The sequence below is a fragment of the Geotrypetes seraphini genome, chromosome 7 (assembly GCF_902459505.1).
Source record: "Geotrypetes seraphini chromosome 7, aGeoSer1.1, whole genome shotgun sequence".
NCBI lineage: Eukaryota > Metazoa > Chordata > Amphibia > Gymnophiona > Dermophiidae > Geotrypetes > Geotrypetes seraphini.
The window spans coordinates 64835969-64852594 of NC_047090.1; the positions used below are offsets into that span (position 1 = coordinate 64835969).

General features: G+C 43.3%; 1 protein-coding gene across 2 annotated transcripts in view; it reads left to right on the forward strand.

The window, feature by feature from the left end:
• Window positions 1-16626, forward strand: part of ARFGAP3 (ADP ribosylation factor GTPase activating protein 3) — a 325192-nt gene that overhangs the window by 283147 nt on the left and 25419 nt on the right. For both annotated transcript variants that reach the window (XM_033953136.1, XM_033953137.1), the window contains one exon: window positions 9489-9579. In XM_033953136.1, coding sequence (XP_033809027.1) covers window positions 9489-9579 — 91 coding nt within the window. The remainder of the gene's footprint in view (window positions 1-9488; window positions 9580-16626) is intronic.

Sequence of the window (16626 nt, forward strand, 5' to 3'; positions counted from 1 at the left end):
TTATTCTATTTATTCTGAGTAGAATTCTAGAATTTTTGTATTTTTCAGTTTTCTTGTTTTCCATGGAGAATGTTGCAAGTTGTTTAAGTCTTTAACTCGATCCTTGTGTGTTCTTTTTCCATTGCTTTCCGTTCCGATCTATCTTTAACCAATGTTCTTTTATTGAAGTTCATTATCATATAAGTCAAAGTTTTCTAAAATTGGTCAATAGTCTTTAGCATTAAATGTTCTTTAGATTGTCATAGGTTGCTCCAGTTGATTCATAAATTCTTGTAGTTTTTTTGGATCCGTAAAGTTTTGCGTTTTGTTAGCAATGGTTACCTTCATAATCGCCGGGTAGAGGAGCCCAAATCTAGCTCCTAGAGATCTTAGCTGTGGTCTCATGTCTAAGAATTGTTTTCTTTTTGTTGCTGTTTCTTTTGCAAAGTCCGGGACTATGTATATTTTTGAATCCTGGCATTTAAGATTTTTGATTTCCTTAGCTATTTGGCATATTTCAATTGCTTGTTGATGTCTTAAAAGTTTGAAAATTAAAGTTCTTGGACCTGTTTGAGTGTTATTTCTTTGTGTTGGAATCCTATGAGCTCTTTCAATTTCCAGTTCCGTTTTAAATTTCAATGGTAGTATTTTAGGTAGAAATTTTTCAAGAAATGCAATCGGATCATTCTTTTCCACTCCTTCAGGTAATCCGATTATTCTTAAATTATTCCGTCTTTCACGATTCCGGCTGTCTTCAAGATTTTTTTTTATCTCCGTTATTTCTTTCCATATGATTTTGCTGTGATTCATATCTGTATTTAATTGTTCTGTAATATCTTCTAATGTTGAAATTCTATTTTCTGTGATGTCCACTCTTTTTGTTAGGATTGCAGCGTCTTCCATTGCTTTTTGTAGTTTTTTGTTACTATCTAAGACAATTTCTTTTATTTGTCTTAGTTCTTCCATAACATCCAAATTTTTTTCTGCTGGTAATGGGATTTTAGAGGGTGTACCTGGCTCTGGTTTCGACCTCTTATTGCTTCCCGATGTTCCAGCTCCCAAGTCAGCTTTATTTTGTTTAGTTGAAGTCATATTTCAATATATATTTTAGTTTCTTTAAGAATATTTGGTAGTAATTGTTTTAATATATTTGTATATAAGGAACTGTTTGTTTATCCAACCCTTCGTCTAGGCCAACCTCCTTTTTTTTTTTTTTTTTTTACAGTATTCTTAAAGCAACTGTAAGTTTTTTGTCTTAGGTTCTATTGCTGTGAAAAAAAATATCGGTAGTCTTTCTTTTTCTTCTCTTTCAAGTCCAATCTCAGTCTCTATGTAGGCAATAACATTCAAATTAGTAGCCTTTCTTTTCCTTAGATCTTTTTAGATATAGCTGTTTATTCTTTTATAAATTTAATTTATCAAACTCGTTGTTGACATCTAGCTTCAGCGCTGAGAGAAAAAAAAAATTTGTAAGTCTTCTTTTCTGGCTCTCCTCTTATAAGCCCAATCGCAGCCTCTACAGAGGAGAGTAATATTCCATCCAGTATATTTACTTTAGTCTTTCAATATATATATTTTCAGCGTCTCTCAATTGCCTCAATGTCACTTTTCTTCAGGTTAAAGAAATCATTAATCCTTTTATTTGTCCTTCTCTCACAGCCCAAATGATGAAAAAACTATAATCTCTTATATCTACTTTTTCAATTATAGCAGCAGAGATTGATATTTATAATGATATTTATCCTTCACAATTTTTTTTTGAAGTAAGCAGCCAGGAAATGGTTAAAAAAAAAAAAAAAAAACCGTTGCCAAGCAGATTTTATTGCAAACCTTGCTTCATTTCCAGCAGAGGACAGATATTTCAAAACAACTTATTTCCCTAATTATGACAGGCATCAGGTATTTCAAAAAACTTTTATCCCTGTCGTTATGCAGCTCAGACTTTGTCAATTTTTTTTTTCTAAGATGGTCGCGGTCGTGGTGCACTGAGCAACCGCCTTCAAACCCCCACCTTCGGGAAACTTTTCTCTGGCGCTTTACGCTGCTGAAATTTGATCCTGCCAAAGAGGGGGAAGGAGTTTAGCGACTACCAGGCAAGAAGCCTCTTCGGGGCTACGGCATCTAGGATTAGCCTCTTTGGTAATAATAAAGAGCCGCTGAGACGGATAAATTCAGCCCTCCACACCTCGCCTCCCAGGAAACAAAAACGGCACCTTTATCTACCGATTCTCGCCCTTTAAAACATCTCTCCGACTCAGTTAAGGAGGTAGACTTTAATTTATTATGCCTAGAAACATACCATCAAGAATTTTTTTGTAGTTTTATCTGAAATATCTGCTTGTTTATACGGAGCTTTTTCTTCACCCAACCGTCATCATTCGCGTCCAAGCCACGCCCCCCAGGAATGAGAGAGAGATAGTAAGGGAAGGTAAGACATGGCAAAGTAGATTTTGAAAGGAAAGCAGAAAAATGGAAGAATTAAATGTTAATGCCAAAGATGGATGCAGGGCAGAAAGTGGAGAGGAGAGAAAAACAAGTCAAGGGATAAGAAGGCCCTGGAAACATAATTAAAAGCACAGAAAAATAGTTACCAGACAACAAAGGTAAGGAAAATGATTTTATTTTCAATATAGTGATTGAAATGTGTCATTTTTGAGAATTTATATCTGCTGTGTGTATATGAAAAATGAAAGGAAAAAATTGCATTACAATTAGTAAAGGGGGCAGAGCTTGGGTGGGTTTAGCGCAGAGCTTGGGAGGTCTGTGGTTGGGGGTACGGAGCTTGAAGTAGTTGAGAAGCACTGCTGTTGGCAATCAGCCAGCGCCAGTGCCTCTCCTTCTCTCCTGCCCTCTTCCCTGCTGGCACCCCATACTGGTGTCTTGACGCATCTGGAAGGCCTCTGCGCATGTCCCAGCTCTACAACATAGCATCTTTGTACAGACTGTGTAGAGGTGATTTAAGGAACTCTCAAGGCGATTCATCAAAATCCTATGCCTCAAGGGTTCTGATGTAGAGAATAACATGGCAACAGGGGTCAGTGATCACTGGAGAAGTGTGTGGGGGTCTGAACTTTGTCCCTGCAGTGGTTGTCTGGTCACTTTGGATAACTTCTGGACATTTACCGTATTTTCACGCATATAACGCGCGCGTTATACGCGTTTTTACCTACCGCGCATACCCCTCGCGCGTTATATGCGTGAGCGCGTTATACAAAAGTTTTAAAACATAGTTCCCACCCCGCCCGATGCCCGATTCACCCCCCCCAGCAGGACCACTCGCACCCCCACCCCGAACGACCACTCGCACGCGCTCCCACCCGCACCCGCATCCACGATCGGAGCAAGAGGGAGCCCAAGCCCTCTTGCCCGGCCGACTCCCCGACGTCCGATACATCCCCCCCCCCCCGGCAGGACCACTCGCACCCCCACCCCGAACGACCGCTCGCACGCGCTCCCACCCGCACCCGCATCCACGATCGGAGCAAGAGGGAGCCCAAGCCCTCTTGCCCGGCCGACTCCCCGACGTCCGATACATCCCCCCCCCCCCGGCAGGACCACTCGCACCCCCACCCCGAACGACCGCTCGCACGCGCTCCCACCCGCACCCGCATCCACGATCGGAGCAAGAGGGAGCCCAAGCCCTCTTGCCCGGCCGACTCCCCGACGTCCGATACATCCCCCCCCCCGGCAGGACCACTCGCACCCCCACCCCGAAGGACCGCCGACTTCCCGACAATATCGGGCCAGAAGGGAGCCCAAACCCTCCTGGCCACGGCGACCCCCTAACCCCCCCCCGCACTACATTACGGGCAGGAGGGATCCCAGGCCCTCCTGCCCTCGACGCAAACCCCCCTCCCCCCCAACGACCGTCCCCCCCCAAGAACCTCCGACCGCCCCCCAGCCGACCCGCGATCCCCCTGGCGACCCCCACGACCCCCCCACCCCCCTTCCCCGTACCTTTGGTAGTTGGCCGGACAGACGGGAGCCAAACCCGCCTGTCCGGCAGGCAGCCAACGAAGGAATGAGGCCGGATTGGCCCATCCATCCTAAAGCTCCGCCTACTGGTGGGGCCTAAGGCACGTGGGCCAATCAGAATAGGCCCTGGAGCCTTAGGTCCCACCTGGGGGCGCGGCCTGAGGCACATAGGCCCAACCCGACCATGTGCCTCAGGCCGCGCCCCCAGGTGGGACCTAAGGCTCCAGGGCCTATTCTGATTGGCCCACGCGCCTTAGGCCCCACCAGTAGGCGGAGCTTTAGGATGGATGGGCCAATCCGGCCTCATTCCTTCGTTGGCTGCCTGCCGGACAGGCGGGTTTGGCTCCCGTCTGTCCGGCCAACTACCAAAGGTACGGGGAAGGGGGGTGGGGGGGTCGTGGGGGTCGCCAGGGGGGTCGCGGGTCGGCTGGGGGGGCGGTCGGAGGTTCTTGGGGGGGGCGGTCGTTGGGGGGGAGGGGGGTTTGCGTCGAGGGCAGGAGGGCCTGGGATCCCTCCTGCCCGTAATGTAGTGCGGGGTGGGGTTAGGGGGTCGCCGTGGCCAGGAGGGTTTGGGCTCCCTTCTGGCCCAACTACCAAAGGTACGGGGAAGGGGGGTGGGGGGGTCGTGGGGGTCGCCAGGGTGGTCGCGGGTCGGCTGGGAAAGGGTTAGTTGGGTCGTTGGGGGGAGGGGGGTTTGCGTCGAGGGCAGGAGGGCCTGGGATCCCTCCTGCCCGTAATGTAGTGCGGGGTGGGGTTAGGGGGTCGCCGTGGCCAGGAGGATTTGGGCTCCCTCCTGGCCCGATATTGTTGGGGAATCGGCGGTCCTTCGGGGGGAGGGATGTATCGGACGTCGGGGGGGGGCATCAGGCTTTCAGGATGGGGACAGACCTTCAAGGGGGGACAGTGCACGGAAGTCAGGGGGGGTGAACGGAGAGTCGGAAAGTCAGGGCGGGCGAAAGGAGCGTCGGGCAGCATGCGCGGTATACCCGTGAGCGCGGTATACCAAAGTTTTTGTGCATATCATCGTGATTTCTGCGCGCTATACCCGTGTGCGCGTTTTATACGGGTGCGCGTTATTTGCGTGAAAATACGGTATACCTGTTTTTAGATTGCTAAGTCACAACATATAAGTTCTGTCTAGGCCAGGCCTGCACAACTCAAAAATGATCCGGGTCACAATGAAGTCAAAAACTGTAGTGAGGGCCACAGGTAGTGGCCACGGCTCGAGGCACCCGGAAGTGCGTGGATGTTGTCATGGTTGTATGCCTCTTATTATCATTTCTCTTCCTTCCCTTGCTCAAATCAGACAATATATCTACTTTTTGGGCTGAGACCTACGTATTTGTGTTTTATTTAGAGGCCAACTCCCCCTCCATCCAATTTTGTAAACTAGGGAGACCCACATGTATTATATGGGGACAGTAGGCAGATATTTTCACATCCCACCCACCTCCCCTGATTGTCTTCTTCACTTGGGCATAGAACTAACGACCTTGTGAGCTGGTGTCGGGCAGAAAGGCACTCACGCAGTGCAGGCAGTCTTAAAAAGTGACAGTACACTTTTAGCATTGTCCATACCAGGCTCTGTGGATGATATCACCCTCATGTGAGAATATCTGCCTGCTGTCCCTTGATAACACCTGTTACGGTTAGTAACTGTGCTTTACCTGTACAGGATTCTTTTATACCTTTCTTACAAGCACAACATTTATGAGGTATGATCCTACATCAATATATTATTGGTAACCTGTCTAGCAAATGTTGCAGTATGGTATCTCTATCAGACATTGAAGGATTATTGTTGGTGGTTGTATTTTTTTATATTCTGTAATTACAATTTCTATTCTTATAACAGGTACTCTAAGCAGTCAATCATTCTAGCACACACAGTATGCAAAAACATTTCTTATCTGAGTTTATTTTTACTCACTGTCCTCTTGATCCACACAGAGGGCCCTTTGGCGTTGTCCGCCTTGTAGCACAGCCCTTTAAAGGTCCAATCGAGGAGACCCGATGGTGGTGGGAGGGGCCTCAACTCAGGATAAGGAACTGCCGGTGGAGAGAGGAGGGATGACCCGCTGGCTCCCTACCTTCTCTCTCTGCTGGGTGCTTGAGGTCAGCGGACCGTGGAATGGCTCAAGTCAAATTCTTTCAAAATCTTTTTAAATCCCTTTCCAGACTTATAAGATGCTACAATCTTCTTTATGAAGGTCTCAGACAGCTCTTATGATCTCACCATTGTGTTCACTCTCACCACAGCAGTCATGAGCACACCAAACTAAATGTCTGAGGTTTAAGTAGGGCAAACCTCCTTTAAAATGCTGAGTAACGATGGTCTACTCATATGCACCTGATGTGATACACCTGTGTTTGATGTGAGCCACTTTTAAGTGGGAGGATAGGTGAGGGGGTGTCCTAATTTATTTCTCAGAATACAGATTTTTGTGGATATCTTTTGTTTCATGAGTAAATCAAGGAAAATATTTCCAGAGATTAAAAAAAAGGTTTGACATCGATATGTGAACATTTCTTAAAAAAGAACCGAATATTTCATGAGGTGTCCTAATTTTTTCACATGACTGTATGTATTTTTATTAGAGCTCCATGAAGATAACAAATTTTAACGCAATTAATAGGTAAGATATTTTTAAAAAAATATAAGAAAAGCAAACACAAAAAATTCCTGAAATCAAGCGTAAACATAGAAACATGATAGCAGATAAAGGCCAAATGGCCCATCCAGTCTGCCCATTCACAGTAACTATTATCTCTTCTTCTCTAAGAAATCCCACCTGCGTATTCCAAGCTCTCTTGAATTCAGACACAGTCTCTGTCTCCACCACCTCTTCCGGGAGTCTGTTCCATACATCTTCCGCGAACAGGGCTTTTAATCCCCCTTGCCCCCTGCTTTTCCCCTTTCCCACACTCCTTCTGCTTCCCCTCCCCCCACTTGGTCTCTCTCTCGTTATCTCTTACCTTCCAACCCTACCTTCTGTCTTACCGTTACCTCTGCTAAATCTCAGTTAAAGAGTTCCCCACGCCCCCCTCTTCATTGCCTGTAATTTTGTTAAAATTTTGTAAATCCGTGTGTCATCGCGGACCTTAATTAACGGATGTGAACCGCCTAGAACTTTTTGGGTATGGTGGTATACAAGAATAAAATTATTATTTTTTTATTTATTTACCACTCTTTCTTAGAAAAGTATATCCTTAGATTACTTCTGAGCCTATCACCTCTTAATTTCATCCTGTGCCCTCTCATTCCAGAGCTTCCTTTCAAACAATAGAGACTCAGTTCATGCCCATTTGCGCCCCACGTAAGTATTTAAACGTCTTTATCATATCTCCCCTCTCCTGCCTTCCATAGTATACACATTGAGATCTTTATGTTCTTCGTCCCCATCTGCTATATGATGAAGACCACACACCATTTTAGTAGCCTTCCTCTGGACTGACTCCATCCTTTTTATATCTTTTTGAAGGTGCAGTCTCCAGAACTGTACACAATATTCTAAATGAGGTCTCACCAGAGTCTTATACAGGGGCTTCAATACCTCCTTTTTCCTACTGGCCACACCTCTCCCTATGCACCCTAGTATCCTTCTAGCTTTTGCCGTCAACTTTACAACCTGTTTGGCCACTTTAAGATAATCACATACAATCACACCCAAGTCCCGCTCTTCTGTCATGCACCTGAGTTCTTCACCCCCTAAACTGTACTGTACCCTTGGGTTTTACAGTCCAAATGCTCATCCTTGCATTTTTTAGCATTAAATTTTAGCTGCCAAATTTCAGACCAAACTTCGCCAGGTCTTTCTTCATGATATTCACACCATCTGTGGTGTCCACTCTGTTGCAGATTTTGATATAATCCGCAAAGAGACAAATCTTATCCAACAGCCCTTCAGCAATATCATTATCATAATTGTTAAATAGAATAGGCCCAAGAACTGACCCTTGAGGCACACCCTTTCCTCACAGCAATCTCCTCTGTCGCCTTCCACTCAACCAGTTCCTGACCCAACCCATCACTTTAGGACTAATCTCGAGGGTACTCGGTTTATTTATTAGACGTCTGTTTGGAACACTGTCAAAATCTTTGCTAAAATCTAAATACACATCTATCGCTCTCCCTCTATCTTGCTGCTGAAGACACTTCTTCCCTTCTTTGATAGATACACAAACTTGTTTATCTGTAGTTTACTCTATCTTTCATCTACTCATTTCCTTTCTCAGTACTCACTTTCTTGGCTCTATCCTAGTCTTTCTCTTGCCTCTGGGCCAGTGTCTTTTTTTCCCCGTCCACTCACCCTATCCAGTATCTCTCTCCCTACCTTTGTTCATCCAGTTTCCCCCTTCTTGACCTCAATCCCTTCAGTGGATCTCTCTTCCCTCCCCACTCCCTCCTCAAGTTCCCTTTTTGCCCCCCCAAAGTAGCACCTCTGTCCCTTCTTCCCAAGATGCTGCACATTTTGCTCGCCATGCCATCCATATAGCACCTCTCCCCCTCCTTGCTCAGGCTTCCTCCATGCCCTGAGTTCAGCGCTTCTTTCCTTCTCCTTGCCCCCCCCCCCTCCATGCATCACCTTTCTCCTTGCTCCCCTCAAGTTAGCAACTCTCTCCTGCCGTCCAGCATCTACCCTCTTTCTCTGCCTTTCCCTTCCATCCAGCATCTTCCTTCTTTCTCTGGCTCACTGGTAGAGCTGCTGCCTCTGCACCCAAAAGTTGAGAGATCCAATCCCAGTGCTACTCCTTGTCACGTAATTCTCCAGTGCCCACTGCTTTGAATGTCAGCTTTGAAAGCCATAGCCACAAACAGGCGGTATATAAGTCCCCATTCCTTTCCCTTTCTTTCCTCCTCTTCCCTCCCTCCCAAATTGGTGGCTTTCTTCTTTACTCTTCCCTCCTCCCATGTGGGCGTGACATTTCTCTACCCCCCCCCCCCACCCTGTGAGATGGATATATCTATCTTTCTTTCTCTTTTCTCCTTCAGGCCATTGGCAGCATCAGCTGAACACACTGCCTTCAGCAGCCCTGGAAACTTCCCCTCTGCTTCAGCTTCCTGTCCTGCAGAGGGAAAGCTTCTGGAGCTGGCAAAGGCAGCATATTCAACTGACTTCACCTGATTGATGCTGCCAGTGGCCCATAGATTGCAGGTGGCAGCATTGGGAAGAGACTGGAGCCACCCGCACAGACAAGATAATTGTGATAATGCAATAAGTACAACTACTGTATTGTATGATAATTTCATTAAAGGATGGATAAATTTTAAGCTTTGACTTTTTGATTTAGTTGTACTCTTGAAACAGTATTGACCTATGCAGTATAATGATGTGCCATTAAGTGAACTGGTTATCAAAATTTGCATTTCTGTTGTAGATGTGAGGACCTTTTAACAAAGCTAGTTGAAAGCTAGATAAAAATTATTGAACTCATTTATTTGAATGCATTCTCACTGTTCTGAACCCCAGTGATCTTTCACACTTGAAACAAGAGCTTTGTGTTCTTATATCTTCATTTTTCTTCTGCCCTAGTATGAAGCTAGATCTCGTCTAGAAAGATTTTCTGGAAGTTCATCAATAAGTTCTGTAGATCTCTTTGAAGATCAGAAGAAGCAACCCACAGGTAACACAGAAAGCTCACAAGGATGATCAAAGAGACTGTCTTTGTGATAAGGAACCCAACATGTAACAATTTTAGTTATTCAGTTATTTTTTCATACATTTGCTGAACTGTATTTTTTTTTAATACAGCAAAATTCAGCATGAAAGTAGTATTTTTATTTTATGCTTGCCTTTTCAGTTGATATAGCAAATATGTTCTAATTTTATTCAGTATAAAAACTTAACATGTAAAATTTTCATAATATAAAAATGTTACATTTGTTATCATTTAAAGACTGGATTTGTGTAATGGTTAATAAAAGTATTTTTTAACTCTTGGTTTCTTGAGAGATTGCATACTCCAATAGAATCAGAAAGAAGACCTTTTAAGAATTTATAAATTACATGAGATGGCAGAAAGTGGAAAACAGACAATTAGTGGAAAAATTAAGAGTTGGGAAAGTAGTCAGGAAAGCAAATATACAAATTGAAGAGAAAATAACTAATACAATAAAGACATGTTAGTACAGAAGGGGCATTGTGAGACTCAAGGGAAGCAGCTGATAAGGAAAAGGTAGAATTAATATACCGTATTTTTTGCTCCATAAGACACACCTCACCATAAGACGCACCCACCTATAGAGGAGGAAAAACCAAGTCCCACAAGAACTGACGAAGCCATTTAGAAAACAGGGCGGGCGCAAGCGGGAGCGCAGAAAGCTTGCTGCTGACGTCCATGCTTCTGACCTGTGCGCTGCTAGCGAGGGAGGGATACACGCTGGATCACCAGGGACTGTGATGACGACGACGGAGGAGGCAGCAGAGGGCGGGTAGCTGTTTTAAAAGGGGTAGCGACGGTGGGTAGGTGGTTAGGTAGGTGTTTTAAAAGGTATGGCGGCAGGGTGCTTTAAAATGGTGCAGTGGTGGGTAGGTGTTTAAAACGGTGCGGGGGGGAGGGTTAAAATTGTAATTTTGCTCCATAAGACGCACAGAGATTTCCACCCACTTTTGGGTGGAAAAAAATGTCTTATGGAGCGAAAAATATGGTGTATTTCTGTTCAGTATTGACCAAAGGTGTGCACAGATAACAAAAACAAGTAATGTAGAACTTAAACAATTTTCAAAAGACTGTGTTTAAAGGAAGCTAGCTAAATTAAAAGTAGGCAAGTGCTAGAGCTCAAGGGCAGCAAAACTCCTTTTGTTGTTGGGGGGGAGACCCTTACATTTCTGATGTTGGTTGGAATGTTGCTGCCCTAGGAGAGAGAGATAAGGAAGGAAACACTTCACCTGGGGGGGAGAAGTAGAAACAAGGAAAATTTAGGGGGTACCCATGGCTTCCTTCACCCCCTGGTTTAAAACCTGTGGAACTAGATAGGATATTCCTTGTACAATCCCACTCTTCCTGGACAAGTGGGTTACGCATCTCATATTCCCTGATGTTGTTATTTGTCTGGGAACAAATGACCTGGCCAACAACTCCACACTTGCAGCACAGAAAGCTTTTTGGGAGCTTGGTGAGGACGTGAACCCTTTTGTAAAGACTTTAGCTTTTTCTGAAATAATGCCTGCATATGGCAAGGGAGAGCAAAGAGTGAAAAACACAGAGGACTTTAATAGATGGCTCAAAGCCTGGTGTCATCAAGAAGGCTTCAAGTACATAGGAGGATGGGGAAATACATGGAAGGACAAGAAGCTATATTGCACTGATATGCTACATATTACTACAGCAGGAAAAAGAAACCTTGCAGAGAAATTTAGACAATATTTTTTTAGGCATTTAAACTAGAAGGTGGAGGTGGTGTATGTACGAAGGACAATTATAGAGACCACCCCCGGCAAAAGAAAAGATGTGATAGTAGTAAAGACTGCAACATAAACAATATCAGCAACTCATTTTTTAGTATTGCAACGGAAAGTGAAACGAAACAAAAATCCATACGAAAAAGGAGATTATCGCTGGAAAGCGATGACCACAAAAGCTCGCAGTCTAAGCAACAAAGTTCATGATCTGCAAGCCCTGATGTTAGAGGCAGATCTAAATATTGTCGCTATCACAGAGATATGGTTCAGTGAATCACATGGATGGGATGCAAACATACCGGGATATAATCTTTTTAGGAAGGACAGAGATGGTCAAAAAGGTGGAGGAGTAGTTCTCTATGTAAAGATCAATATCCAAGCGACTGAAATGCAAGGGACCTGGGAAGAGGAAGAAGCAATATGGATCACTCTGAAAAGAGAAGATGGAACTTCTGTCTACATGGGTGTAGTCTACAGACCTCCGACTCAATCGCAGAAAATTGATAAGGATCTGATTGTGGATATCCAAAAGTTTGGAAGGAAAGAGGAGGTTCTGCTGTTGGGAGATTTCAACCTGCTGGATGCGGACTGGAATGTTCCGTCTGTGGAATCGGAAAGAAGTAGGGAGATTGTGGATGCCTTTCAAGAGGCTCTGCTCAGACAAATGGTGACGGAACCCACAAGGGAAAAAGCAATATTGGATCTGATCCTCACAAATGGAGAGAGTATCTCTAATGTTCGAGTGGGTGCTCACCTGGGAAGTAGCGATCATCAAACGGTTTGGTTTGATATAACGGCTAAAGTGGAGAGCAGCCACACGATACTTAAGTCCTAGATTTCAAACGTACAGACTTTAATGCAATGGGAGAGTACCTGAAGAAAGCGCTATTAGGATGGGAGGACATAAGAGAAGTGGAAAGACAGTGGTCTAAGCTGAAAGGAGCGATAAAAATGGCTACAGACCTTTATGTGAAGAAAATCAATAAAAACAAGAGAAAAAGGAAGCCGATTTGGTTCTCCAACCTAGTGGCTAAGAAAATAAAGGCAAAAGAGTTGGCGTTCTTGAAATATAAAAAAACCCAAGAAGAGGAGAGCAGAAAGGACTACAGGGTGAAACTGAAAGAAGCCAAGAGAGAGATACATCTGGCGAAAGGACAGGCGGAAGAACAAATGGCTAAAAATGTAAAAAAGGGAGACAAAAATTTTTTCAGATATATTAGTGAAAGGAGGAAGATAAAAAATGGAATTGCTAGGCTAAAAGATGCTGGGAACAAATATGTGGAGAGTGATGAGGAGAAAGCAAATGTGCTAAACAAATACTTCTGTTCTGTGTTCACAGAAGAAAATCCTGGAGAAGGACCGAGATTGTCTGGCAAAGTTACATGAGAAAATGGAGTAGATTCTGCGCCGTTCACGGAGGAGGGTGTTTATGAGCAACTTGAAAAACTGAAGGTGGACAAAGCGATGGGACCAGACGGGATCCATCCCAGGATACTAAGGGAGCTCAGAGAGGTTCTGGCGAGTCCTATTAAAGACTTATTCAACAAATCTCTGGAGACGGGAGTGATTCCTGGGGATTGGAGGAGAGCGGATGTGGTCCCTATTCATAAAAGTGGTCACAGGGATGAAGCAGGAAACTACAGGCTGGTGAGCCTCACTTCAGTTGTTGGAAAAATAATGGAAGTGTTGCTGAAAGAAAGGATAGTGTACTTCCTTGAATCTAATGGGTTTCAGGATCCGAGGCAACATGGCTTTACAAAAGGTAAATCGTGCCAAACGAACCTGATTGAATTTTTTGATTGGGTGCTGGGGCCAGTCCTATTCAATATGTTTGTGAGTGACATTGCTGAAGGGTTGATGGAAAAGTGTGCCTTTTTGCAGATGATACCAAGATTTGTAACAGAGTAGACAAAGAAGAGGGAGTGGAAAATATGAAAAAGGATCTGCAAAAGTTAGAGGAATGGTCTAATGCCTGGCAACTAAAATTCATTGCAAAGAAATGTAGAGTAATGCATTTAGGGATTAATAATAGGAAGGAACCGTATATGTTGGGAGGAGAGAAGCTAATATGCACGGATGGGGAGAGGGACCTTTATATTGTTTGATGACCTATTTCAATTATTCATGTTTGTTGTGACTTATACTATACATTAGTAGTGCTACAAAAATTAGTAGTATGGTATGTTATTTTAAACATTCTTTCTATGCACAAATGTGGAAGCCAAAAAGTCTACACACAACAAAAATAGCCAACAAAATGCATGTGAGTAGAACTATCTAGCAAATCTAGATCATGTATGTAACAATGAAGAGAAGGACCTCAAACACCCAAACAAGGGAACATACGCCAAGTCTTACTTGCATCATGAATATTATCACTGGTCCACAGACTCTTGGCTAATATTTTATGTGAATTTTTATATATTTTAAATTTTGTGTTAATTCTACACCAAAAATGGTGAATAGTTGATAGTTATAAACTATTGAAACAAACACTTACCCCCTCTTCTACAAAGCCGCTCAGCAATAGCCCCAAAGCCCTTTAGATCTCTAATGGGCTTCGAGGCCATTACTTTGTAGAAGAGGGGGCTAGCTTTGGACTCCCAATGGAGAATCTGTTTCACTTATAGCTTCTTCAAGGGTTAGTGTTTCTTAATCCTGAATTCCAGGTACTATCCGGTTATCTATAGTATTTATCTCACAAATACTATCCAATTTTCACCATTCTAGAAAAGATTTAAAAAGATTATGTTAAAACCAGATTGCTTGGAAATGGACATAATGTAAATCACATGAGGCTGAAAGGATTTCAAAGCAGTTTCACACTTACTTGTGTCGAGCCATATTCAGGTTTACAGTTTTAACAGATTTTAAAATGGCACCTCCGGCAACAATGGCGAATCACATTTGAATAAGCACACACTGAAAATGAATGGACATGAAGCGTCACTGACTACAACTGGAAACGTTCTAATCAGAAGAAAAGACGTCATGCTCAAAAGAAATCACCAATGAGTAAGACAGAAGAAAAAAGGGGCAGTATTAGTTCCCACATGATTCACAAAAATACATGCCAGTCAATGTTGCTGTTCAATCCCATTGGTTGAAGTTAATTAAGTCTATGTATCCAGTGCTGTTCTTTGTGGAGCAGTAGTTTTCCTCTATCTCCGGCCCGCCTCTTCTGAGTTCTGGTTGTATATCGATGACAAAGCGTAAATCATCAAAACAGTGTTTAAATTGTACACAATGTTCAACAAGCAGAGCTTCAATGCGTGCTCTTTTTAATATTTGAACGATGTTCATTTAATCGCACTTTAAATTCTCTCTCCGTTTTCCCGATATAAAGCTTCTAAGCGGTGTACAGAATATAAAATAGTAAAAAAAAAAGGAATTACATACTAATTATACAAAATTATACGGACAAGTCATTGGAGACAGAAGTATATGGGGGGAAATCCATAAAATATATAGAATAGAAAGACATTTAAGGGAAGTACAAAAGGGAGGGAGGATCTTGTCTGAACAGTATATGAAAAATTAATTTTTTAGGTTTTTTTTTTAATCTGAGCTAGCACAGAAGAAAAAGTTTCAGATTTCAAAGGCGTCAGTGAGGGAGCTGTTACTGAAAAGATAGATGATCAGGTTGTGTCATAGTTTATATGGCAATGAGGGGGTATTGTGAGTAGATGTTGGAATTGCAATCTTAGTGATTTGGATGGTGTGTAGGGGATCAGTAGTCAGTTTATAAAGTCAGGGGAGTTTGTTTGTAAGGTCTTAAATGTAAGTAGTAGTATTTTATATGTAATTCGGTATGAAATAGGGAGCAGCCAGTGTGCTTTAATCAGTAATGGAGTTACATGGTTGTATTTTTTTGCCTTCATTATAAGTTTTATAGCTGTATTTTGTATGAAGTCTTCTCAGTTCCTTTTGTAATTCCTTTATGTAAGGAGTTACAGTAATCCAGTTTTGAGATAATTAATGAGTGTATTAGTATATTGATTGATGGTGGTTCCAAGATTGTTGATAGTGAATGAATCATACATAGTCTATAAAAACATTGTTGAACTGTAGCACTGATTTGCTGATGGTAAGTGAGCTTGTTATCCAGGATTATGCCTAATAGTTTTATGGAGGATACTATTTCAAGAGGTGTGGATTTGAGAGAGTTTAGCTGTCAATATATGGCCGCCTTTGCACGAGAAGAGCATTGTTTTTGTTTTATCTATATTTAGGGCTGACATATTGTCATTTAGTCATTCTGGATTTCAAGTCAGTCAATCGCTACCTGTGGATTCCTCGTTTACAAATGGAAAGCACAGTCATTGCTGCTGTCTCTCCTGGGGAGTTTCTAGTGTCCTTGGATCTCACGGAGACTTACCTCCATATTCCAATCTTTCTGGAACATCGCAGATTTCTATGTTTCAATGTTCTGCACCAGCATTTCCAGTTTGTGACAGCTCCCCACACTTTCACCAAGATGATGCTAGTTATAGTGGCTTTTCTCTACCAGCAGGGTGTCCAAGTCCATCTTTAATTGGATGACTGGTTGGTCCAAGCTCCGTCTCGTCAAGAGTGCAAAAGTGCGGTGGAGACAGTGATATCTCTGTTATAGGGCTTGGTTTGGCTTGTCAAGTTCAAGGACTGAACTATAGGGGGCTCTAACTCTCTAATGTAGAAGGAGCACATACTCAGAAAAGTGTTTGGATTTCTGCAACTCCCAGATTGTGGGAAGGGATTGAACAGCTAGCGTAATGAATCCTCCAGGAACTAATAAGATTATTGAAGGTAAAAACCTAATCTTCCATTATCACCCCCAATCTGGGAAACAATATAATTTAGTTTCTTGAACATTTATTTTAGCTTTGTTCAAATTAGTCATTTATAGTTCCAAAGTCTGATAGTAAATGGATCAGGATCTTTTGGAAGCAGCAGATATCTTCAGGGAAGAATGCTAGCTTCTATTCTAAACACCCAATGAGCTGTGTCACATATGTCAAACACAAGGCCCAGGGGCCAAATCTGGCCTGCCTGACCATTTTATGTGGCCCTCGGTGACTGTGTCGCATCTAAGTGCCTGACTGCAGCCCCAGTCCCAGTGGGACTCCAAGCGTCAGAACACACTGCCCCACTCCCAGCAGTGCTTCAAGCTCCTCATCATGTTGCCTCAGTACCCATTTGCAGGCAGAAGCACTCAGTCCTTGTGTAAAACCTAGGTTGCAGCAGGGCACTCCACAGAAGTGCCTGACCGCGCCACAGGTGTCTCAGGGCA